We start from the raw sequence: 27,137 nt of genomic DNA on the forward strand, positions 1-27,137 counted from the left end.
AATCAGGAAAACAGAGTATGAAATGTGAGTCCATCCAACTCTGCTGTGTTTTTTCAAAAAGTTAAGAAAATTTTCTTTTGATATTTGATCTTTATCTCCCAAATGAAATGCAGTGCCTAAACTTTCCTTTAAATAATGTTGTTTCTGATGCTGTGTTAATAACTGCACTAAGTGGATCTGAATCAAATATAATTTGGCAGATGATATGGCAGTTTTGAAGACTATATTACAGCATATCAGTTTAAAATTTTCTAAAACAGGAGACATCTTATTTTCTGATATTTGTGCTACAGTTACATGAGAGGGTCTTGCAAATGGAAGATAGAGACAGAGGGCCACTGGGCGTTGGGCAGAACAGCCTGGGTGTTAGGCTCTAGCTTTATGAGCTCGGTAAGAGCGGTACACCGTAACATTTACAGTGGAACGAGTTTGATGACACATAATTTATGTGGTTATTATTGATTCACAGTAGTAAAGTACAACTGTTTTCTAAATTGCTAGAACCATTTTGTTTAGGTTTTTGAGAGGAGGTTATTTCCTGCTAGAAGAATGTGTCTCCTATAGATGAGTGTACTGTGCAAGACAGCTGATCAGAGTTGCTATCAGTGGTATTCTTTGCCAGCTGGAGGGAGAAAGCTGATAAACAAGGCAGACAGTTTTGGATACAAACCTCTAATACTACATTAGGCATGTTTAAAACCACCAGTGTGTTTCAGCCACTCTTAGCGTATGTTTATTCATAGAAAATCAGCAGTAAAATATACTTGCCAGCACACACAAGAGACAGAGTCTGCATGAGGTCGTTTCTCTTTCAGACATCAAATACAGAAGAGTGTCTTGGTAATTGTTTTACAGTGGGGTTCTAATCATACTCAAGGCATAATCTGAGCTGAGCAACTTGCCTTTTAATAGAAAAGTATTTGCTTTTAAGCTTGTTCAGCTTTCCACTTTTTTCTGGTTTTATGTGTCTGAGTGTCTTTTTACATTTACATACAGTCATGGGTATGTGTTTGCTCTCAATGCAGTTCAGAATATCATTATGTAAAATGCCACTGTCTGGGGCAATATTATGTTGGATAAATCTAATTTTTGACCTAGTAGCTGTACAGTGTTAAAACAGTATATGTTGCAGCCATGTAGTACGAAATATTCAGTGTGGAAAATGGAGAAAAATGGCAGTGCATTTAATGAAAAATATTTTTGACATAAGTCACCTTCAAAGGCAGATAATCTGGGAGTCCAATTGAATATGTTGGTTGATTTGAGATAATACCTTGCAATTGCATGTGCTCAAGGTACGGAAATATGTGTCAGAAAAGAATTAAAATATCCACTATTGTGTAAAATGTAGCTCTGCATTAAGTAACTGGATAGGATTGTACGTGCAATCAGTTCTAATTTAACTTAGAGCATATTATTTAAAAATAGTGGCCACCAGCAGAACAGTAGCCAGATGACAGAAAAATAAGATTTCTGGCTTCTTGAAACCCTTTGTTATTAGGAAAACCATCTGGCAGTGTAATAGCATGGAGTGTTATTGCCTTCAGCCTCTTATCTTTTGGTTGTTAGCTGTCTTAATAGAGTTTAATATAATGGAAATTAATTGACCTCCATAACTTGATTGATGCCATTTCATTCAGGTTTTTTCCCCTCCTAGCATATTCTTCATTCTGAATTGATACTGCACCGCCGTACTGTTTTTTTGTCATGTGAAGTTTCTCCTTTCTCATTGTTTTGCATTATCTCTATCTGGGCCAAATTGCTTCTTGAATTTTTATAGGCAGCATAAATGAACTTTTTCTGGTTTAGCTTAGGTGTGGTGGCAACCTGAGACTAGGCTGGAAAGATTGCATGAATAAAATGGCATTGAATAGTGCCATAAAGTGACATCTTGTAACTGTTCAGTATTTCCCATGGTTCCAGGCACTGGCATAAATATAAGATTAAACTGAATTTGTGCCATATTTGTGACCCATAGAAAGTTGCAACATTAAGCTCAAAGATTGCTATTCTGAGCACAGTGGTCTATACTTAAGCAATGTTTCTTACCTTTTCCAGTGGCTTGAAAAATAAACGTGATGAATATAAAGCTTCTTCAGGCTTTATATTATGTTTATATTTGGTATGTGTATGTATGTATACATACCAAATACAAACATATTATTATAATATAAACCTATTATGTTTATATTTGGTATATGTGTATATACCAAACATGACGAATTTAAAGTCTGGAGAGGATACCGTTATGTGTTACGTTGTGCTGTTACACAGTAATATTTCTGCTTCTGCTGTGTTTTCTGTAGACCAGATCTGAGAACTAACTGGACTGTCCTTACTGGAAGTGTAACAGGTTGGCAGAATGGCAGGCTGAACATGATAGATGCCAGGCTCTATAAGTTTTTTTAATATCCTGCAGTGCACTGCCCCAAATGGGAAACTGCCAGGTCTGGCTCTGAGGGCTTTGCCTAGTTTTCAGAAGTTTTCTTTAAAGGCTCTCTGTTTTTGCATGTAGTTTTAATGTTTTATACCGTAAGAGCATTTTGCTCAGCAAGGGATAAGATGTGGGAAACTCTCTGATGCTTTACTCCCTAAACCAAAAAAAACTTCCTCAAAACAGTCACCAGTTGCAAGAAAGCACAGCACAAAAATCAAAGAACATACACAATATGTACCAAATCAGAAGTAACATTGAAAATTATGTGAAGAATTTTCTCTCTTAATTTTGTCTGTAAAGTAGATCCCTGAAATGGAAATTAATTATATTTGCATTTTTTTCTGATGAAGAGCGAGAAGTTACTTGGAATGAGAGATTTGTCAGTGCTTTCCACACTCATGGGCTAAATAAATTCAGAAAAGAATACAAGAACAACACAGAAATCAACTGTTATCAAAATCTGTCTCTGACAAAATCTTAGACCTTTTCACCTCTCTTCCCCATCCCTGGGTTGTTCTGTTTATTTTTTCCCCAACCCTACTAGTCTGGTATTCTCTGACCTTTAATATATCTTTCCCTGAAAATGAGAAGTGCGAGACCCAGGAAACAGCTAATGTTGCTGCATAAGGAACTGTTGTCTGCAACAGAAAGGTGAGACTGAGGGAGACTGTATGTTCGGGTAACATGGGCAGCAGGGAAAACAGGAGCAGAGAGGATGAGCTGCAGCTGGACCGAAGTGGAATAAGAACAAGGGAAATGCTCTTGCAGAAGTAGCTCTGGTAAGTGCCAAACCCTTGAATGATAGAGGCAGCGTGTGCTTGCTTCCAGGAGCAGCCACAGGAACCACGTGTGATGAGTTAGGGGGGATTTTGGCTATATATTTGTCAATGAAAGGACAAAATGGAATATTTGAAAAATAACCCTAAAAATCTGTCAGCAAAGAATTAGTATAAAGTTTATGTGCTTGTTGTTCCATGAATCATCTGTATAAATCTTCCCCATAATTAGTTTTAATTCATATTATATAACTTTAATTATATATTATAACCAAAGAAACTCATTTATTAGGAAGTATTTGAGGTATTAAATAAACAGACTGCATAAATAACGAGTATGGACGCTGTTGAGGAAGGGTATTATCTCAAAGGATATTCGAGATCTGTGGAACAATTTGGGTGTTTCACCTGCACTTGGTGAAATAGTTCTGGCTTTAATGAAGCATACCTCATTACTCCATCACTACAGAGGTCTTCCCCTCTGTTGCTTCATGGAAACCAAGCTATTTCTCTCTTTTTTTAGTTTCTGTAACTCTTACATATTATGCAGTACTTCGGGAAGCAGCTTAGCGTCTTCATGGTTTGGTTCTTGCTAATTTCTTTTTTTTTTCTTTTCTCCTTACCTCTAGTTCAATATTTGGAAGTTTGTGTACAAGTTCCCTGTCTGTATTGCAGAATCAGGAATTTGGCTGACCTACTAAAGCGAGCAAGTGTAAGGGGAATACAGGGAAGCGTGAAGTCAGCTATGAGTGAGAACATAGGGAATGTTAAGGGCTGACTTCTTTCTACATTACAAATTCAAATTGCCTTTGGTCCACCACACGTGAGTGTCGCTTTGCAGTTGATGAAAATTCGTTACTGATCATCACACATGTTCATTGTTCATGCACATCCTCAGAGTAGCGGTGGTAGGCATCCCAAATTAGGAGTGGTTGCCTGAGTGGGTGGCAGGTTGTGTAGACAGACCACATGTGGGAACATTGCTGCCAGGTTTTGGGCATATGGGAACAGTCTTGGAAGTATTTGGACCTCATTTGCATTGAGCAGTTCTTGAGCATGGACATTTCTTTGTCACTACCACAGGAAAAATATGGTTGAACTTAGATCCTTAAAAAAGTTGGTGGTTGTGCTAGTTGTTCAGCTTTTTATACTTTGGAGCCAAACCCTTTCAGAAATTAAGAGAATTGTGTCTATCTTCATCAATTACATTCAAATCACATTTTCCTGATATTTTCTTTGCAAGTGCAAGCTGGAAGGTGTTATTTTAAGTAACAGCTGAGTTTCTGGAAGTCATGGTGTGGATGACCATGATCTGGTGAAACACAACTGTGTAATCTTCAGTCCCATCTCATCTCCACGAAGCAAAGCTCTTCTGTGTCCCATGGCACGTGCAGAACTTTTTTCCTACAGTAGCAAAGTTGTCACAGTTTTTAGAAAGACGCTGTTCTTTGTCGCTGGAAAAATCTGTCCCAGTGCACTGGAAAGCGTTTTTTCGTTTGGTTGGGTGGTTTTTACCTGCCAGGCAAAGGTGAGGTGGAGTGATGGGCTGTGGTTTAGAGCTGCTAGTATATGGATTAAAATAGTGAAATACGAAATGCGTTTTGGCAATGAAGTATTTCATCTGAAAAGGCCAATTGTTTGGGTAAGATTTGTGCTGAAGAACGATCTATCAAGTCATCTTTACTTCAGATTGCTGAGTAATACTGAAGATACTCATCACTAGCATTGCAGGGAAATGCTCTCACATCATCTTCAAGTTCAGTGTGAGTATAGATTAACAAGTAATCTGTAACTCAGTTTGATTTGAAACTGGATGTGGTGGCACAAGTATTTATTCTCCCCGTCTTCTGTGAAACCCTCACCCTGAAGCACCCTTGTTGTCCCATTGCTAGTGGGAAGCTTTTCAGAGGTTAAGGCTGTTCTTAACTTGTCCTCTGGTGCACAGGGATGAGTAGCTGAGCATGCAACAACTGAAACAGTCCTGGAGTCTGCTGACCTGTACCGTGAGAGACAGGGATGTCTTCTGCATGGTGTTGCCAGCTATTAGGCTGAGCCTTAGAATTTAAAAGGAAGGAAGTGAAATCGTGTGGGACCACCATCTCTCAGCATCTGAATTTTCCCAAAAGCTTTAAATTACGGTAGAATTTAATCGACTCTGTATAGTGTGTCCTGGTGAAACCCCTTGCAGAACACTTAACTTTGCATAATGCTGGTAGTGTGTTACAACCACTTGATGGCACCCTTTGATTTGGTACATACCTCATTAGCTGTAGCATAGTGCAGTGTAGCTGTAGTATTTGTAATGGAATAACACGTAAGAACTAAAGACTGCAAGGTATCTGGTTAATGTAGAGATGAAATGAATGAAACAGCAAGGCTAAGCTTTCCTGACCCTTCATGAGAGAATAGATGAAAAAAGGAAGAATAAGCTATTGTGCCAAAGGGAGATGATGAAATTCAAGATCCACACACATAATCTCTGGCTCAGCCTCTGAAATGTTAATCCCTGGGTAGAATTATTTGAGCTGTAGATTGCAATTTATCATCAAAATGGCACTGTGTCAAACAATACTTCTTGTATGTGTGATGTTTAGAACTATCCAATTTTAATATAAAATGGTTCACAGAGCACTGTCTAACATTGAAGTAGCAACTCATTAAGCTCAGGATGTTTTTGCTCGTTTCTGTAGACCCGTGGTAATCGTGTAGAGTTATATTCCATAGATCGCTCTTAGGGTCTTTTAATAGCCATATAGTATGTTTTAGGGAGTGATCTGTTTTGATATGAGCAGTGACAGGTGATGGGACTGCTTGATAGTAGTTGTAGCACAAAGTGGTCCAGGATGTTTATTTTGAGGTGCTCAGTTAATTTTTACAATGAATAAATCTGCCAAAAATTTGCTGATGGCTTAAAAATCCCCGGGATTTGAGATTAATGTTTTGCCAAATTGCGCGAACAATTATTTTGAGGTTACAAAAAATATTTTCTCATTATGTTTTACAAGCTGGAAACACCCTTCAGGTTTTTCTTACCTTGCTTTTAAAGTATGCCAGTAGAGGGAGTAGAAAAATTACCATCCCGGTAAGGATAAAATATTCTGCACTAAAATTCAGCCCTTTCTTCTTTAGAAGTCTTAGTAATTCATACTGCAGTCTGTTATTGAAAGTAAAAGATTCAGTACCTTGAGAGAATGGAATTAGGAGAAGATAAACACAGCCCAGATAGTTTCTGAAACGTAGGAACATGTGAAACAGCATAGAGAAGAATATTTAAATATTAAATATTGTATTAGAGAAGAATATTTAAATCCAAAGATATATTGAGAAATATGAAATGTATTTTTTCCCCCCCCTAGTACTTATGGCTTGTTTGACAATCACCATGTAATTTTATTGTTACAGCAAAACCCAACATGTTTTAGTGCATGGTAATAAATTCATTTCTCTGTTTTTAAAAGTGGCTTCTATATAAATGTGCAATTAAATTGTGTAAGCTTTTGCAAAGATGAAATACTTAAAAATAAGATTTTTTTGTTGCATGTCTCGCAGTTTTTGCTTGGGAAAGGTGAGACACTGAAGGAGGAGAAGGGAGGAAGCGACGTGTAAACCCTGCCAGGCTGGCAAATTTATAATTTCTCTGTAGAAGTTGTTTCAGAAGGCGCTGAGATTTGAAGCGGAAACTATTTGGTGATCTTCCCATGTTTAAAAAGTCTCTTTCGGCATGGTGGTAATTAAAAATCTCCTCTAAAAATATGCCAGTATCAACAAGAGATTTTGAAAGTCTTTACCGTGTTTGGTTAGCAGGTATATATACCCAGCGTTTTGGAATCGTAGGCCTGACTGAGCAGTCATGATGGCTGTGAACTGAACTATGAAGGAGACATTTGTCTTGGAGTGGGACCTTTTGTGTTAATCCTTCCAACCTTTATATTGTAGCATTTCGTGATGGTATTTAGTCAACGAATAACTTGTATTGTGCACTTGTGATCCCTCTCCATCAGGAATGAGTGACTGTGTGGAATAAATATCAGTGTTAGATAAGAATTACTATTTTATTTTATATTTTTCCTGCACTGTGGCCTTTCTTCCTCAGAGGCTGATGCCTTGGTAGCGCATGTAGTTTGTAAATTAATATTTATAAGTGGATACTCAGGATATGAATGTGGTTACACTGAGTATGCAGCTGTTTATTTGTGCATGCAGTTGTTTTCTGTGCACCCTAGATAAACATGTTATCGGAGTATATCTGAGCACAGATATTCATGTCTTAAAATTACACATACCAGTGAAGCTTCACTGCTGTCTGCCCAGCCCAAACACACTAGACACAGAGTATATAAGCACCATCACTGGAGTTTTGCTGCTTTAAAGGAGGAATTTTTCTCCCCTGCCTTTTGCATGTCTCTGTGGTGTGAGTTGCTACATCAGATTGCTATTTCTGTTTTTTGCTGCTGTATCAGCCTTTGTATTTTAGCTGTTCAGGCTTGCACTTGCCTCCTTGCTGATGTCCTGCCTCCTTGTTAGTTCTGTATGTTCCACTGAAAACAGGCATGCTTTCAGAAAATGGGTGTTGGACAAAATTATACAAAGACATATTTTGTGCTGTAGCATCTATTTGTATTAGATGGTTAAAGTTTTTGCAACTTAAAACCAGTCATCCCTTAGTTGAGTCTATGGCTGTGGGGCTTTTTGGTTAAAAATATGTTGAAAACTACTGCATGTTTACTGGAATCACGAAAGTTATGTTTCATTTTTCACACTGCTATGAAAGATAGAACTTGTATTCGATAAACGAAGATTTCAAATTTGGTTTGGTAATAGCCTTTATACCAGGTACTTTGACTCCTGATTTATGTATGAATTTGAGGATCAGATTTGATCAATTTAGTAACACTGAACTATTTAAATGTTTGTTTAAACTGCCATTACATATGAGACACTTGATTAAGATTCTTGTGTCCCACTTTGCAGCATAGTGCTAATTAAATGTAAAATCTGTCTTTAAACCAGAAATGTACAGAAGCAAGTCACAACAAATCTTGATAGTGTTGTTTTGTGTTCTGACTGGAAATGGTATGAAGAAGTCTGTTACAGAACAGCTTTTAAATGTGTCCAGGATGTGTACATGGATTTCGCTGTCAAGCTTTTAAAAATTGTTTTCTTCTAAGTAAAGATTTTGAATTGCTGTATATAAAAGGAACAAAAGGGGTTTTTAACTTCTTGTCTCTATTTTTTTCTTTTAAGTAATTCTACTGTATTTTAGAGCTGCAGATATCAGAAAAAAAAAAAACATGTTTGTGTACAATGCCTGTGGATTTTTTACTGAAGCGAAGCTAATGGCTGTCAAGAAAACTTTGTTCTGAGCTTACTGTGATATCTGCCCTCTATATTTCTTTATAAGGAGTGTACTAAAAATAAATAGTGGTAATCAGTCTCTGTTATGATGTTAACTTCGAGTTTATCTTTCGAAGGAAACCCAAGCTTAAGTGCCCAACAGAATTTTGACCTGACAACATCAAACCCGAACAGATTTTTGTTGTGCACGTTGTGAGCTGCTGCATTCCTGAGCTAATTGAATGTAGTGTGTCATGCAGAATTGTAGTATTTGCTGGTGAACCTGGACAGACAATAATAATTACTACATTGAAGCTTGTTTTCTGTGCAGTTGAAGCACAACAGTATACCCTTGGTTTTGTTTAGGATAGATCTGGATTAATGCTGGCTTACAATTATTACTCACAGGGCATTATCATTTCAGATCTGTGCATCTACTTTTAAGGTACGCCAATTGCTGTAATTAATTAAAGTGCTGCAGATGCTGCTGGTTAAGCCAATTTAAAGAACAGAGCGTGAATTTCCAGTTATGTGAGCTAGATAATGATAATGCTTTAACGTGGTAGTCACTCTTGTGAGCCAATTACCGCTCTAGATAGCTGAAGCAGGTCTGTGGTTCACTCTCTCTGCCTTCGCCCGTTTTGAGAATACGCGTCTCCTTTTTATGCCTTTTACTGCTGAGTAATCTTAGTTTTCCTCCCTGGTTGTGGGGTGGTCCGACTGACAGCTTTTACTCTTAATAAGCTTAGAGGTAATAATCCAAGTCCTGTAGGTCACATGTACAATATGCCTTTTAGTTTCATTTTTTTTCCTGCTCTAGTTTTGCCAAAACATTAGGCTCCCCGTAATATTATACGAGTGCTATTGCTAGCTACCTGGGACTGAAGTGCTACTTTCTGGTAACTGATTAATGCAGATGTCTCGTAAGTGTTTTACGTAACAATAATTATGAGACTAAGACTGCTTATGTTTTGGTGGGGGGTTTTTTCCATTTGCTTTTATTGTAGAATATTTTTAAGTATGGATGGATCAAAATATTAATTAACATTGAGATATTTTTCAATTCCATAAGTTAGGTTAACATCACAGCCAAGAAGTAGTGAAGAAAACATTTTTGTTAGAGATACTCTGTATTTATTAATTTATTGCTGTATCTGTTTTAGATGCCAACATGATATGTTAATAAATAAACCGTTAGCAACATCTTTGCTTTTTATACATGTGTGAACTTGTTTCTAGGGGAACTTTAGAAATGTTGACAATACTTGTGCCTGTAACACTCCAGGAATGTGCCTGATGTAGCTGGAATGTGGAGAGTAACATCTTTTAAAAGAATGTACAGAAACTGATTATTTGAAACTGATATTTACTTTGTAACACTTATTTTTGTGAATTATAGTTTGTGAAAGTCTAATAATAATATATGTAGATTTTATCAATAAATGGGAAGCTGTGTAATATGTGACATACTTGCTGTTTGACTTGCTGATGCCCAATTTCAAGTTTCACGCTTAGGTTAGGGAGACTCTGTGCCATGAAATATTTCTGTATTTTTAGAGTCAGCTTATACGATTGTGTCAGGTATATTTGAGTAGGGCTGATAACATACTAATATCCTCAGGAGTGTCAGCCCCTTAGGACCATGGAGCGGCTGAACCTCAGAAAATGAGTGCAGCTGAGTTCATATGCAAAATGGGGAGAGTGGAATTTTCCTAGAATCAGAGCAGAGAGAACAGGTTTTTGTCCTGGAGCTGTAAACATAAAGTCTTAAAGATCTGGGAGGACTCGGAGAGCCTGGTGTAGATGCATGGAGAATGGGCCTGGGAGAGAAACAGGGGAACATTGTTTCTGTAGTTGTTGAAGCTTGGGCCCAGGCAAGGAGGAGGAAATTGGCTGCAGAGGAGAAAGAGTCTGTAATTTCTGAGAGGGAGGGGAAGAGAACAGAGTGCAATACTTAGATGTCTCTGGCCTCATTCCAGAGAGTGGAAATAAAGACAAGAAAGTGCATGTGAGCATTTATCGCTTTGTCCTTTTGTGTGTTCTTATGTGACCTGAGGCAAAGAAAAACAAATAATTGGGGGGATCCTTAAAAACAAATAAACTTTGTTTCACTTCAGCCATCCCCTATCTGCAAGGACAGGGACCTGAATTCACACAGGCTGGAACGGCAAGAGTAAATCTCCATGAAATTCTGCCTGAAAATGCAACCACATGGGATGACTGAACCATTCTCGGTTCGCTGCTGTCAAAACAGGTGGCTTCTTGCTCCTTTCTCTCTGCTCCCTACTTTGTCCTGCTGCCCCTTCAGTGCACTGACGCTGGTGCTCACCGGGCCTTTGGAAAGCTCGTTCATCTCCCTGACCCAACCTAAAATCTTGTGGGTTTTTTTTTTCCTGGATGACTTTTCTGCTGGTTTGGTGAGAGGAACTGGGTTGTGAAAGAAGAGCCAGCAAAGTGCCAGGGCTGGTGCACGTGGCTGGAAAAGTGGGATGCAGGTAGGACATGAGTTAGGAGTCAGACGCTATCTGATCGGCTGCAGCATCAGGTAGGAGTTCTTATCTTGCACCACTGCTCTGGATGAGGGTGATGAGGAGAAATAGGTTTTTTTGACAGCCCTTGTGCTTCTTGTGCCCTGCAGGAGCTCACACCTTGCACCACAGCACGGCTGCCCCGGGTGGGCTGATGGTGTTCACTGGCCCTTTCTTGTCCTCCTACCTGCAGTGTATCAGCACTGGAGGGATCTTCCTCTAGGCAGATCTTGGGCGCCTCAAACAACTGCCAGCTGACAGCCATGTCCCTTCACGGGGAGCAGAGAGCTGCTGCTCAGAGACCATGCAGTAGCTTGCTTGGATCAAAACAAGCTTTCCATCTTCTCCTCTCCTGCTGTCCTCTCATCAGGGCTGTGGTATTTCAGGGGCACCCCAAGAAATCACCTTCTCTGTGGAGCACTAGCCATCCTTCCTAAACCCAGCTTGCATTGAGTTTCCCTTTGTTTGGGCTGTTTCTGACCTCATGTTATGACTCTCTCTCCTTGGTAGTAAGATGAAAACCCTAAGTTCATGCTTTGGTTTGGTGATGTTTAAGAAAGACACTGAATAGACTTGTTTTTGTGACACAGAGACCTTAGCAGACATTTTATTAAGGTGCGATATCATCGATCTGTTGCCTAGATGAGATTTGTGGCTTAGAAATTGTTGTGGCCAGACGTTCTCCTAACCTGAGTAAGAGCTGCACTTATTGCTATATAGTTACACTAAAAATAAATCCCCTCTTGCAAAAGTATGCATAATACTCTGCACGTGTGTGTGTGCATGTGTTTGTTTTCATGTGCTGTAAACCCTGAGATAGAATCTCCTGTTTTATAAGGGCTAATAATTTGTTCTCAGATTTAACAAGGTGCTTAATCGTATGACTTTCTTTAACTTGGTTTAATTACAAGTAGATTGTATGCTTGAAGTTAGGCTTGCACTTTAAATACCTTCCTGAAGTGCATAATTTTTGGTGTTGCTGTATCACTGTGTTTAATGGACATGGAGGATTTATAGATCAGTATTTACACACATGTTATCCTGTGATAGCTGGAGTCAGTAACATCAGAGCAGGGCCAAACTCTCAGTTACAACGGACTATAAGTTTCCATAAGACTACTCCAATACATCTTAATTTTCGTTATATTTTTCGTGTAATAGGAGAAGAATCATGCAACTATGATTTACTGCCTGTTCTACTTAGTTTTGCAGTCTTTTTTGGCATAAGTCTTATAATGGAAGTCATGTTTAAAGAAATCAAATTGTGGGGCAAAATTTGAAAATTCCTTTTTATTATGTTAAATATGCAATAATTATTACTGTTTAAGACTGCAGCAGGTTGCTTTGGGACATAAAGCTCTTACTGCCCAGTACTTGGTGAGAAGGAAAAAAAAAAAAGGCAGATCAAGTTTTTTGCAATTAAAAATCTGGAAAAACTTGTTTAAGAAAATGTTAGCTCAAGAACACGCATCTTTTGTCAGTGTAATATGCAGCCCTGAACACAACTCTTTTTATCAACAGTACAGTGTTTCATATTTAATCAACATAAAATGAAGTGCTTCCCTCACATGAATGTAACACAGATCAAGTCTCAGCCAAAGCAAATAAAAGAATGAATGCTTTGTTAATCATCCATAACTAATTTGTGCATACACAGAAAAAATGAAATCTGTTTTTGACAAGAGCTTTTTCATAGAAACAGCAAGGGAGAATTGAACATGTAATGTGCATTAGTAATAGTGAATAGTAATGGGGAGATCTGAGAAGTTTGCCTGGGACGACTTCTATTTCTTGATCGTAACAGCATTTAACAGAAACCTAAAATAAGAGAAGGGAGGGGTTTTTTTAAGTTGTTTGCCAAAATATAATAAGACAAACCTGTGCTGAAGCAGACATGGATGGATTCTTGTATGCCTTGACATATATTCATAAGTATTGCAGGGAACTGCCACATATCTCTGTGACAAACTCAGCTAATAGATAATACACAGTGAAGAAAATGTTAAATGCATTGCTTCTTTGCACAGGCAATATGATTGTGTTGCTCTAGTGACAGCATGGTTATGGTTGATGGGGTAGCTTCATTACAAGCCGCTGTTTTCAGGCTATTGCAGCTTTAAAAAAAAAAAAAAATCACCCATTTGACTGCAAATTTTTATGCTTGTCAGCCTTGAGGTGAATTTTACTTTAAGTGCAAAGTTAGAAGAAATCTATTTAGCTGTTTCGTTGATTGAAACAAATTTAGAGGAATGGATGGGCTTTTAAAAAGTTGAGGTTTATGTTTGTTGCAGAGCTGCATTTTGGAATGCTTTGCATTTGTCCTTGCTGTTGAAATGTAGCTTATGTTGTTTATAAAAATATATATATAAAATAAGTAACTGCACCTGCACCATAAAGCATTCTCACTTTTGTGTGTTCGTAGGGTGTGACAGCTGAGATGTCTTACATGTGTGAGCATGCCCCTATTCTAGCTTCACACAGATCTTAATTTTCAGCTACCTCCCTTTTACCCTAGTTATATACATACCCTTTACCCCCTGCTTCTTCCCCCATACGTCAGATTCAAATCCCACGTCAGCGGTATGGCATTGGCTAGATCCATAGATTCAATTTTTTTTTTTTCTTCCTTTACTCTGTAGGGGGGAGTGCTGCATGCAGGAACCATCACTTGCAAACCACACTGCTCTTAGAGTGTGGAGACTGCCTGGAGTAGATTTGCATATCGAAGTTGTCTCACTGATTGACTTTTTTTTTTTTTTTTTTTTGGTCCCCAGTAGGGAGTTGCATGTTTGGATAAAAGAATAGTGGTAAAAGTGGCCCAGTCAAGAGAACTATATGTTTGTATGAAGATCCTTTCTTGAAGTGCCAACTCGTCTGGAGTGAATTTTGTGATTGGTATCATGGCAGTGGAGCTGTAAGAGTTATGGTGGTCTCGCAGCGTGTCCTCCAGGGTGGTAGCTGGGAAATACAGTGAGAGAGGGAAGGAGAGAGAGGGAGGAGCACCAGCAGCTCCAGTAATTTCTCTGTAGTTTGGGGGACTTCCAACTGTGTTATATCCTCTTGGTGTTATATATTTCAGTGGTTTTGGCACATGCTTGAAGTGAAGTTCTGAGCGAGAAGGAAGAGAATAAAAAAAACACATTCATTAATTTAATAATGGAGATACAGTGGTGCTCCAGTAATAACTGAGACATTCGCTTCGAATAACATCATGCTGTTTTTTCTGAAGTGGCCTTTTAGCCTAAACCTAAGATCTACCAATACGATAAATAATTTGACCCAAGGGCTCTGGTTCTGACAAGGAGAACAGTCACTGTGTGACCATCACTGCTCAGCACACAGCCATCAGGCATTACAGCCATACATCCATTCATTCTGTGCTTTTCAAGTTAACTTTCAGTACAGAAACAATACGGCATAAGAGTCATAATATCTTCACTTGACACTGTTAAAAGCTTTTCTGTGTCACAAGCCTTGCAAATTTTATGTCATTTAATATTGTGTATTCACTCTGCGGAAGTTATCCTCAGATAAAACAAATGGTTGATGACACACTGGTATTTTACAAAACCCTTTAAACCGGTTTTATCTATGCCTTCTTAAAATATAATATTTTCTGGAAAAGTGAATGAAAGTATATAAGGTTGCTGGAGCAGTTAATCTTTTGACCTGTTTCTTTAATGATTGTTACCTCAAACTTGCTTCCTTATTGGATATTACAAAGGAGATGAATAACGTGTTTATGTTTGTGAGTCTGTTTAAATAATTCAGAGTTTATTCTGGGGTCTGTGTCATGTGTATCTTCCTGCACAGCATCTGTTTCCTCAGGACAAGGCTTGCAGGTACACATGGCCTGATGTACGGAGCTATAGACTTTTCAAAACCTGCTCTTAATATTATATTGAACTTACTGCTGAGCTAGAGGGATTATTTCAAACCCAGCTTTTTAATGTCAAAGATTCTGGGTCTTTGTCTTGAGGTGACAAGACGGACTAAGGAAATTTCAAGCCTAGAATGGAAAGTAAAAAGAAGCAGTTAAACAACACAAGGGCTTTTCACATCTGAAACCAACAAGAAATGGGTGACTAGTTTACTGTCTTTTTAAAAAACATTTATTTTTCCACTAAAGACTGTTTTCTGTCAGGGAACACTAACTGGACATCTCTCTCGTGTAACTATTTGAAGGTTCAGCAGCACCATTCATGGGACACCTCTGCATAGAGCAGGTGAGCAGTAGAATGAATCATAAAAATGGAGACTTCCTGCCAGGCAAAATAGAGCTCAAGTGCCAGGCACTGGTAGGTGAGCTTAAATCTAGATTTTATAACAGGTATTGCCTATTATTTAAAAAAACCCCAAAACACAGAAAACAACCTGTTGAGTCCCTTTAGTTGATACATGGAAAAATGTGGAGTTATGAGTTGCTGAGCAGTAAAGAAAGTCATGGGTATCAAGTCCATGCCCCTCTCCTCTCCCTGGAAGAAGGTCTCACATAATAAGTGTTTCTTGCTCCAGTTTCAGCTAAAATTTAGGAACCAGCTTTATCATCTGCTCTTTCTCCCCTTCTAGCATTAGATAAATTATCTGTATTTCTACTTTGTTTCAAAGCTAACTCTACAGAAATACTATGAACCCTTCAAAAGCAGGGAGAAAAATAAACCCAAACCAGGGGAATGCTGTTTGGAAGTGCCCCAGCTTCAGCGGGTCACAAGAGTTGCTTTCAGAGGCAGACAGCACACTGTGAAGGATCCAGCTCAGTGGCACACAGCTCGCAGAAAATGAAGGACTGTTATTTTCTGCCAAGCTGCCAGCTCTATGTGCAGTGCCTTTCCTGCTAGTCAGCCTCACCTGACATGTATCAGCAGCAGCTCAAGCCCAGACTTCTTTAAATCTGCTCCTTTGAGAGCAAAGGTTTGAGGATTTAAACAGCCAGTCGGTAATAACAAGTTTCTATGCCAACTTCGGCCGAGCTTCTGTGAGCTTGTCCCGCATCCATGGCAAAATTAAAATTCTGTACGGAAGTTACAGTAGGACTTACACTTATAGTCTTGGCTATTTAAAAATTATTTAATCTCAGTGGTGTTTGCTTACTAATGATTTATGTAGTAATACACACAGACTTGCACATAGTTTCACCATGTACCTTAGCAGGCCCCTGGGAGATGGTCACGTAACCGGCTGCTGTACCATTTGGGGCCAGGAAAGGAACAGACAGTCCCTACGCTGCAGTGATCCCAACAGGAGAGAGCGAATGGCTGCGAAAGGGAAGCAGAATACCAGGCAATATTACAGTGTTAGTGAGCTCAGCACATTAGGATCTAGGCACTGCAGGAAAGGATGTGATTTTTGTTGCTGCTAAGTGATACAGGATAGTCAGGTATTCCAGGGCTCCTGAGCGGTACAACACAAGCTGTATCTCTGCAAACACAAGCAAAAATTCATGTACTTTACAAAGCTACGGTAATGTTTGCATAGAGCATAAGGACAGACAGAGTTTAGCAGGTGATTGAAGGCATCTAACAGTAAATTTAAACCTGTCATTAATCAAAAAAGAGAAGCTTGCACAGCGTCTCTAGAGGAAGCGATCTGAAAGAACGAGGAGGGAAGAAGTTACAAATACTAGAGCAAATGCTTCTCAACATCAGTTATCAATCTCATTACTTACTTCTGTAGGAGAGTGTTCATGAAGTGTTTCTGTTCTATTTAAACAGTCCAAAGGAGAAAGCAATGAAGACTTTTAAAATGGGCACATAAAGCATCCACATCCTCTACAAGGTTGAGTATTTCAGGGTTCAGTAGTTCTCTGCTACTTACTAAAATTGTCCATCTTACCTGTAAACTTTTCTTGGTCGCCTTTCATAAGCATCAAGCCCACTTAAGAAGGGAATACCTGTCTCATACACATGGTCTATTAATAAATGGCTCGACTACAATTTGGTCATGCACATTTTTTGCCATCTGTCCAGTAATTAAGAAGCTTAATAGTATTTTTGTATTAGTATTTTTGTTAGCAAACAGGATCTCCAAATATTCTTGGTGGTTTGCATGGTGTAGGTGAATTACCTCAATTTGTTAGGTATCATTTCTCTTTCTAAACTTCCTATCTGATGTTAATCTTTGGAGATTTCCAGAGTCCGTGAATGCAAAGGATTAGTCTGTGAAGATGAATGGTTTGTTGTTACCCACAGCAGGTTTCTTGAGCACACCCACAGGTATGATTTTAGTCAGAAAAACCTTTCGCTACATACCTCAGTCTCTCAAGGTGCTAGTGAAATCTCATGGGGCTGTCCTAAAAGCAGACCATAAGGAGACAATAGCTGTAGTAACATATTGTATTTTCTCTTTGCTTCCTGAAAGTATTGTCTCTACCAGTGCTAAGTAAGAAATGGTGTGTTGTGCTTCCAATATAATGATTCATCAATCTAGATGTGCTATAATAAACATCATGTTGGTGTTTTTGAAGTAGCCTTTTAGCCTAAATCTAAGATACTACCAATGTGATAAATAATTTGACAAAGAGCTCTGGTTCTGACAAGGACAAGGGTCACTTTGTGAGCATCACAAATATATATTTATATAATCAAGTGTAGCTGTTTCAACATTTATGTATTTTTTTGTTTCCGTCCCAGCCCTCATGTCTAGGGCTCAGACTTTTCTGCTATGTGCAGAATTTTTTAAACATTAAATTCTCCATTCAAATGCATCATAATTCTTAATAATGTTCTGGATACCTTGAACCATTATTTGCTTTTAAACAGGTTTTCAGCACAGATTGTGCTGCCTGCATTCGGTCCTCCAAATCTCCCATCCGACTGTCTAAATTATTTTAACTGACATAGTTTCTAATTTACTCTCTCCAGTTGAGAGAGCTCCCTGTAGCTTGTCTATTTTAGCATTTAATTGCTGTATACTCTCACAAATTAAATTCTGTAGTGATCCATTTTGCTCTGCCAGTGAAGCAGTGATCTTTTCATCTAAGCAAGATGGCGCTTGCAACTCAGCCGGCGGGGCTGGCATCCAGTGTCGGGCGAGGGAGAACTTTCTGATTTCCTCTCCTGCGGTGTGTGGTGGCTGTAGGGGCGGTGGGTTTGTGCCAGAGGACAGTTTTCCTTCAAAACGTCCTCCATTTAATTCTGAAGCAAAAGGAAAGCGAAATCCTCAAAACTTGTTCCTCTCAATGGGTTTTTACAGCTAGAAAAATTGTTTTGTCTGATTGTTTTATGCCCAAGTGTGCAGCAGAATGCTCCTTTTAAAAATCCACCTATCTTTGCAGGCTTTTTGGCATTTGCTTTTATAAAACAAATATAGCAGCCTCTAAAAATATTACGCTAAATGCCTTCCTTTTTTGGGAGAAAGATAGTAAAAACTCATTGTTCCTTTTGACAAAATAATAACATCCAATTAGGAAACTTGTCTTCCTCATTTAGGTCTTTTTTGGATAATGTTTGTACAGTGCTTATGCATTACTTAATATATTTCTATTAAAGAGGGACCATTTAGTATCTAAATAATTAAAAGTACAGTAATTTTTGATCTAGCTTCTGCTGAATGGAAATATTTTACTGTGTTTTCTCAATATGTGTGTATCGAAAGGAGAGCACTTGAGTCTCAGGCATTGAGGACTGCAGTGCAGCAGCGGTCAAAGGTCTGCATAGGCAAGCTGAGTTCAGGTGTGAAGAGGTAAAATACATTCTGCAATTTTCTGTGGAGGGACTCTTTCCCCAGCCCAAGTAACTCAGAGCAATATACTCCATGAAAAAAAAAAATGGCCAATATTTTGATTCTGTGTAACTCTAGAAGCGTGAAGCCAGTTTAACAGAAAATACAAAGCTGTTTCTTACTTATTTGCACTTCTTACATTAACCTTGAAGACGACTTACCAGGCAGTTGGTAATTACAGGACACGAGGTCATTACAAATACATTTTTAAGGAAAGAAGGCTGCATAAAATTTGCATTATTGCATTATTTGGGTCTCCTTTAAATTAAGAGTCTGAGTTTAGATCTTTTCATATGAAGGTGTTAATCTTTTGATTTGCTTCATCTGGAAGAGAGTTGGGCACTGTTTAATAGTGTGATGTGACTGTCTGTCATCTGTGATCATCATCTTTTGAGTAAAATGGGGTTTTTTTTGTTTTGCATCTGTGGCACAGATTATCTGGTTTTAGTTCCTTTGTCAGAGTATAGTTGTTCAATAGTAAACAGGACTATTGAAAGGTCCGCTTTAGTAGGGAAAGATGGGGATGATTCCTGGAAAAGGCTAGTGACTCATAGCATTGCTTCGCATTATTCTCCTTGTAGAAGGCAATCAGGCTATGTGGATCCTTTATGCTAGGCACATCTATATGTAAGGGTGGCACTTACTGTATAGTAACTTTTGGGATGTGTGACATTGCTCAGAAACATGAATGTTGTGGAAGAGAATGATGCATTGTTGCATTATTGAAAAGACAGAAATCAGTGTGCTAAGTGAGTCTGGTCCTGTAGCTGTGACATTAAATGCAGCTTCATTGGCTTCATTTGAACTGACTGCCATTTAGCCAGTGTTAATTTTCCCTTCTCTACCCCCAAAATTTGTAATATGATGGTAGCTTGAGGTCTTGTGGAAGTAACTTAAAATGCTGTAGAGGGATAGTGTTGGGGTCGGCTCCTTGAAAACCCATCCATAGCTATTTAAATCCCTGTTTGCAGTATATGTCTGTGTACGTATGTCTTCTGGCTTTAGCAGAGCTGAGTGCAAGGTGGTCCCACGCAGTGAGAGCTCGTCCCAGCCTGGCCCTGCCCTCCTTGCAGCTATGTGGCTTCTGATTGACTTGATTTTGTCTCTTTGGAGTAGGTTCCAGTTGACTTGCATGTTGCATTCACATATCCATGCCAACTCCTAAACCATGTGTAGTGATGCCACATTAAAGGCCAGAAGCTGGTTAGAAACAGCCACATCAGTAACGGCACCAGTGGTGGTATCTGAGGTGACAATGTTTTTAAAGTCTGTACAGTGTGCTTAGAAATTTAAAACTACCTGAAATCGTTATTACTAATATTCTGTACTGAAAAGGAATGCAATTTCTATTGATTTACGTAGTATTGCTTGCTCTACATATTTCTTTGTCTGAATTCAGAAGTCAAAGTACTCCAGGATATTAGGAGGTCTTCCTATTTTCTATACTAATTTTTGTTTTGCTAGCTTTGAGCTCTTTTCCCTACTCCAGATTTGGAATATTTTGCTAGGTTTCCTAAAGTACCAGGACCAACCAAGTATCAACTTAAAGTACCAGGATCAACCAAGATCAAGTATCAGTTACACAAATACCGACCACCCAGTCGGGTAGTGCAGAGCCAGCCACACGCCACATTCCGCTGCTTCCCCGGCTGTGAACAAGCTGATACAGCTTGCCATCATGGACAGATAGGGTTATTTCACCCAAAATATGGTGTACACTGACAGCATTTCAGGGACTAAGGGGATAAGTAGGAGGAGACTTGCTCTCCTTAGTTATAAAAGTGTAGAATACAAAAGCAGAAATTCCCCAGCACAGGACAGTATTCTGGAGAAGTTATATGTTTATGTGTGGTTTTAACTCTTCTTTAAGTAAAGTATAATGATCAGTTTGTAAACAATATACTTCATAAATAATATACAGTTTTTTCAGAGCCTTTGGTCAACCCAGTACAGCCATTATTCTGTTATGCAAGAAGATAGGCTTGAGTAGTTTCTGCTAACATACCGACTAGTTATTTTTTAATAATTTATTGGTGATTTCTAAAAGAATTCCTTTTTTCTGGTATGCTGCTTCTCTTGCTAGAACTATACAGTAACAAACATGAAACAATAAAAAAAGATTGTTAACCAGTATTCCACGCATCATATTATGAACCAAACAGTGCTGATTCTCAAACACAGTAGTATGTTTAACCTGAAAGATAACCTTGAGGTACTTGTATTTTACCAGTATTGTGGGTTATCTTCTATCTTTCTGTGATATTCAAATATCATAGTTGATTTTATTTCCATAATGCATTGCCTTTCTTAAAGTGAAGAGCTTCCAAATTACCATTTTGTTACAGAATGAACTCCATCATGATAGTTAAGAGTTGTATTTTGTCACCTATTATCACATGGATCATTTTCCTCTTGTGACTTCAACACTGACTTTTCCATTCACCCTTCCACAAAATGTAATGTGGCAACTCTGGCAATCACATGTATGTAAAATACCTGGAGGCATAACTGAGCCTTTTGTGTTTTGAACTTTGATTATATAGTCAAAATCAGAAAAGTTCAGCAATTAAAATATTTGCATTGGGACTCCTGCTTTACCTTCCACAGAACTCCATGTGCTCATATGAGACACAAGTAACACCAGATCAGACTTTTGCTATTAAATGGATGTTATTTAGTATTTTACCAAAGTGTGCTTCTGTTTGAAATAACTTGTTCCAGCCTATTCCTGAGCTGTTCCTGTATACCCCACTCATAGGTATTTCTCTTCGATTATTTTGTCTCTGCTGATTTAAGAATTATTTATTCTTCTGCAAGAAAATTTCTCTGTGGTTCTGGGGTAACTCAGATTGTATTATATGAAGCATGTAAGGTTTTTTTGAAGAAAATGATACAACCTTTGTAAGAAGTAGTTATTAGCAGGTTCTGACATTTAAAGACAATTTTTTAAAAGTTGGTTAAGTGTCAGAGTAGAAAACATAATCCACTGTGAAATTGGTCATGGATCTAAGCACCTTGAGAATATCCTTTTTGGGGGCAAAAAAGAAGTTTCCCCCTTTCTACTGATTTATCTAAAACCATGTAAGGCCAAGCCTATAAAGCTTAAAAGGAGAAAATATTGCAACACTTCCAACACGCTTAGTTTTCTGGGAGAATAGGAGGATGTACTTAAACTCGCATGTTAAGGAAAATAAAACTTGAAAGATCAGGGACTGTCTATTTGGGGGGGGGGGGGGGGGGGGGAGTGTGGAGGGGAATGTTTGGGTTTTTTTTAATATGATAAAATTACAGATTTGGATTTTTATAGGCAATTGGAACCTGAAAAGTCAATTTCTGTCTTTGGCCCACAAAAAGATTATGAAATTCATTAATTTCTGAGGAAGACTGAACTTGATTGTCAAGTATGTCTTCACAGCACCTCAGGATATTTAGTGCTAAGAGAATCTTCTTGCACACGGCTGGCTTCTCCCCTTTGTACTGGCACACAGCTGCCTGCTGTTGTAGCATAGGGTGTCTGTAACACATGAGCCAGCCCTCAGAAGACATTGGTAGCCACACAAGGAAATAATCTAGGTCTTTGTTAAACTGGGGACGTTTACAGCTGCTGGGAAGTGATTTTCATTGTCAAACTGAGAAGAGTACATGAGAATACAGGCATGGTATGGCTGATCAGTAATTAATCTGGAAGGCTGCAAGCAAGTACCCACATTCATGAGTTGTTCCATCTAAGATCTGTTTCTCACTGGGTATAGATATACTTGATCTTTTTTGGGGTGTTTTAATTGATGAAGGGGAGTGAGGACATGACAACAGACATGCATCTTTAAAAAGGAAAAGAAAAAACCCACAACACTTTTTTTTTTTTTTTAAGGGAAATCTAATTGTATAATTTGGAAATAATGAACAGATGAAGAGTCTTTCCACACATTTGAGTTACTCTGCTAACTATAATTTCAGTAATAAGTGTGATACTGTAATACAGATTTTAAAACTAGCTAAGGTATAATTGGTTTTTGTCTGCAAGCATAAGCTCATCCCAACTGATTAAAAGAAGAGTCAAATCCAAAATGTGACAAATGTTTCCTAGTCATTATAGCCCACCAGTGGAATGTTTTCCTTTGGCCTGACTGCAGGTAAGGGCATATTCAGGTTAGAATCATACAACTGTAGAAAAGCTCAGGTTGGAAGGGATCTAGAAGGACCACCTGGTCCAACCTGTTGTGGGAAAGAGAGCCTAGATGAGATTATCTAGCACCCTTTCCAGTCGCATTTTGAAAACCTTCTGTGATGGGGACTCTGCCATATCCCTGGGGAGGTTGTGGTTGTTCTCACTGTAAAAAATGTCTGTCTTACATCGAGATGTAACCTTCTGGTGGAACTTGTACCCGTTGTCCCCTTGTCTTCTCCATGGGGCTCCAAGTTGCTTTTTAATTTCTGGTTGCTCCTGTTTGTCAGAAAAGCACATACACTAGCATTGGCACGTAGTTTTTACCATGCCAGTTGCATGAATACTTGCACATCACATTATATATGCCAATTTTCTCTAAAGATACTTAAATAACTGGAAGAGGTTTAAGCAAAATTTCTTTCTATTCACCTTGTCCACCATGTTTATACCATAGTATGAATATTGAACATTTAGCTTTATGAAACAAGTTGCTGATAAGATGCAAACTGCTTATGTACATTTACCTGGAGAACATGCAAAAAAGAAGCGCCGTCTCTTTCGCGTTGCTTTCTGAGCAGGCGCCACAGTAAATCTTGCATTTGGCATAATGAGTTGTAATGTTTAGTTATTCTAAAGGTATGGTACAATAACAGATTATTGTTGTTCATATCTGTGTAATAATTGAAACTCCCTGATCATACTTTCCATTTTACACATTGTCAGAACCTTGGACCTTAATCTCGCTCTTTGATTGATAGTCGCGGCCGAGGAAAGAGCACTCATATTGTTTGTGATAGTTGCATCTGTTCAACTTGATTCAGTTGAGAGTATTTGCATATTCTTAAGTATTTCTTCTGAGAGGGCCTAAATCCTTCTCAAGTGTTTGATGCATTTTTGAAATTCATTCATAAGGTATCTACATGCACTAATAGTTCTGTATAATATTGCTGTGCATAATCTGACAGATAAGGCTAGTTTTTTAAACAAGGTATTCTTTGGGGATGACATATTACATTCTGACTTATTCTACTGGGCGGAAATGTCAAGTATTTTGACAAAGGATGCTTGAATGTTTTGATTGAATTAGTATTCTTTATTCAACACAAATTGTCAACCACAGTAAAATGTAGTCTTATTGTGAGAACATTTTTCAAAAGAGTTAACAGCAGGGCTTTTTTGTTTTATTTTTGTTACTTGAGCTTTATTACATATAATCATTCCTTTTCTGCTGATCCTGATACTAGATGGAACAAGAGAGTAGGTTCTTAGATGCATTTTAGATTAATTTGTCTGAATTGTTAAACTGTGAGCAACACCTTTATCTTGAAATACAATTTCGCCTTTTGAAATACGACTTAGGCTTTTATCTTTCTCTTTTCTAGCTTTTTTTTTTTTTCCTTGCAAAAATTTTATCAGTATTTTTGGAGGCATTGTCAACCTTAATTTCAGAAACCTGTCACTCCTGATAGTACATGTACAACACTAGTGAGAAGTACCATTGCTTTGAAAAATATTCAGGCGTTATATTTGAACATTGAACACAGATAGCAGTTCAAAATATTAACTTGATGACCTCATACCATTATGTAAAGAAACATATGCATAATTGAAACACATGCCTTCCATAGGTTGGAAGTCCAGGACTATCCAAGTTTAGCCAAAACTAGTCCAGTTTGCGATCAGAAGGAATGAAGATATATTCCCACTTGCTTAAATGGATGTGTGCTGTGGATGCTACTACAAGCTCAAGCCATTAAAGACCTAGGATCTCATGTGGAAGACCGCTAATCACAGTGAATAACCTTTGTTTCTCCACTGCACTATGCAGGTGTTCAAAGAGCCACCATTAGTGGCTGACCTAGTTTAGAAATGGGTTTCTGCCTCAAGAAAGGACTATAGCAATCCCTGCTTCCTGGGTACTTGAAAAAAGAATGATGCAGATTTAATAAGTGTATGTTTTGTTTTATGCACACGCAGGTTTTAGTGTAACAGCACCTTTTATGTTAGTTTTGTTTTTCCTTTGCTTTCAGGAATCTCCTTCTGGACGCAGAAAAGCGCTTGCCACCAGCAACATCAACATGAAGCAATATGCAAGCCCCATGCCTACACAGACAGATGTCAAGTTAAAATTCAAGCCTTTGTCTAAGAAAGTGGTGTCTGCCACACTACAGTTCTCTTTATCTTGTATTTTCCTGAGGGAAGGAAAAGCCACGTAAGTTGTTGGGTTTTTTTTAACCAGATAGCGTGCTTTGTGTTGCTTTTCAAAGAATTCTTTGGATAAAGAGCTCTTTCTGTACAGAATGAACAAATTTGAGAGTATCCTTCAGCATAGCTATAATTCCTGCCATACTTAGTTTCTTAGCTGAGTAAAAGTCGTTTCCTACTTTGATTTTAGTCTTATGTTCTTCAGAGGCAAATGGCTTGTCCTCTACTGTTACAGACATTTTAAATAACAACAGCTTAAAAATATCTACAGTTCTGAAATCAGCAGGAGTGAACGTTTGTGTCCATGTGCATGTTTGTCCAACATTCCCTTAGACTGCAAGGGAAATGTGGGAAAGAAAACTTATTTCTATTTCACCTAGTTATATTTCACAAAGAATAAAAGAAGGACAAAGCCAGTTGTAAGGTGAGAGAGGGTGGACTCAGAATTAAGATTTTTGGGCTAAACACAAGAACTTTGTGTGAAAAGAATTCAGTTGGCCACTGATTAACACTCTCCCTACTCACTCAGTTCTCTCCCTTATTTCAACAGCCTTTGGAGGGCAGAGGATACAGATTATTTTTGCAAATCCTATAACGTCTCATGCACTTTTTCAGATTCATGATGTCAGATGTTGACAACTCCATGTGGCTGAAGGATGGATTGTTTGTCACCCATCCTGTTTTGCTTTTCCTTTCTGACTCTAAAATATGGGAATGTGAGAATGGCAGAACAAAAATAGGTAGATGGGGAAACTACTACTCTAGCGGTTCTTTTACCTCTTTAATTTTTTTTTCCTTCCAAAAAGGCTGTTTACTTCTAGCTTTCAGTATTCTGAATGTACTTGTAGACATTGCCCACTGCAATGCAAGTGCCCCAAAACTGTTGTGTGAACAGGTTTCCAGACTGCCATGTTTTAAGGCATACGTTTTGACACAGAAAGACTTTTCCTCTGCATGCTGTGAAAGCCACAGATGCATTTTGACACAGTTTCCCACAGCATTCTCCTGGCGAAACTGGCTGCCTGAGGCTTGGCTGATCACACGCTTTGCTGGGTAAAAAACTGGCTGGATGGCCGGGCCCAAAGAGTTGTGGTGAATGGAGTTAAATCCAGTTGGCAGCCGGTCACGAGTGGTGTCCCCCAGGGCTCGGTTTTGGGACCACTCCTGTTTAACATCTTTATTGATGATCTAGACGAGGGGATCGAGTGCACCCTCAGTAAGTTTGCAGATGGCACTCAGTTGGGTGGGAGTGTTGATCTGCTCGAGGGTAGGGAGGCTCTGCAGAGAGATCTGGACAGGCTGGAGCGATGGGCTAAGGCCAACTGTAGGAGTTTCAATAAGGCCAAATGCCGGGTGCTGCACTTGGGCCACAACAACCCCCAGCAGCGCTACAGGCTTGGGGAGGAGTGGCTGGAGAGCTGCCAGTCAGAGAGGGACCTGGGGGTGTTGACTGACAGCCAGCTGAACATGAGTCAGCAGTGTGCCCAGGTGGCCAAGAAGGCCAATGGCATCCTGGCTTGTATCAGCAATAGCATGGCCAGCAGGGACAGGGAAGTGATCTTACCCCTGTACTCGGCACTGGTGAGGCCGCACCTCGATGACTGGGTTCAGTTTTGGGCCCCTCGCTACAAAAAGGACATGGAATGACTCGAGCGTGTCCAGAGAAGGGCAATGAAGCTGGTGCAGGGTCTGGAGCACATGTCTGATGGGGAGCGGCTGAGGGAACTGGGGGGGTTTAGTCTGGGGAAGAGGAGGCTGAGGGGAGACCTCATCGCCCTCTACAACTACCTGAAAGGAGGGTGCAGAGAGCTGGGGATGAGTCTCTTGAACCAAGTAATGAGCGACAGGACAAGAGGGAATGGCCTCAAGTTGCGCCAGGGAAGGTTTAGACTGGATATTAGGAAGTATTTCTTTCCAGAAGGGGTTGTGAGGCATTGGAATGGGCTGCCCAGGGAGGTGGTGGAGTCCCC

At 39.0% G+C, this 27,137-nt stretch overlaps 1 protein-coding gene across 7 annotated transcripts in view; it reads left to right on the top strand.

Moving 5' to 3' along the window:
- The window catches only part of EHBP1 (EH domain binding protein 1), a 228,255-nt gene that overhangs the window by 62,092 nt on the left and 139,026 nt on the right, over nucleotides 1-27,137 (top strand). For all 7 annotated transcript variants that reach the window (XM_074864301.1, XM_074864302.1, XM_074864305.1 and 4 more), the window contains exon 6: nucleotides 24,993-25,174. In XM_074864301.1, the coding sequence (XP_074720402.1) occupies nucleotides 24,993-25,174 (182 nt within the window). The remainder of the gene's footprint in view (nucleotides 1-24,992; nucleotides 25,175-27,137) is intronic.

The sequence above is a fragment of the Strix uralensis genome, chromosome 3, assembly GCF_047716275.1.
Source record: "Strix uralensis isolate ZFMK-TIS-50842 chromosome 3, bStrUra1, whole genome shotgun sequence".
Taxonomy (NCBI): domain Eukaryota; kingdom Metazoa; phylum Chordata; class Aves; order Strigiformes; family Strigidae; genus Strix; species Strix uralensis.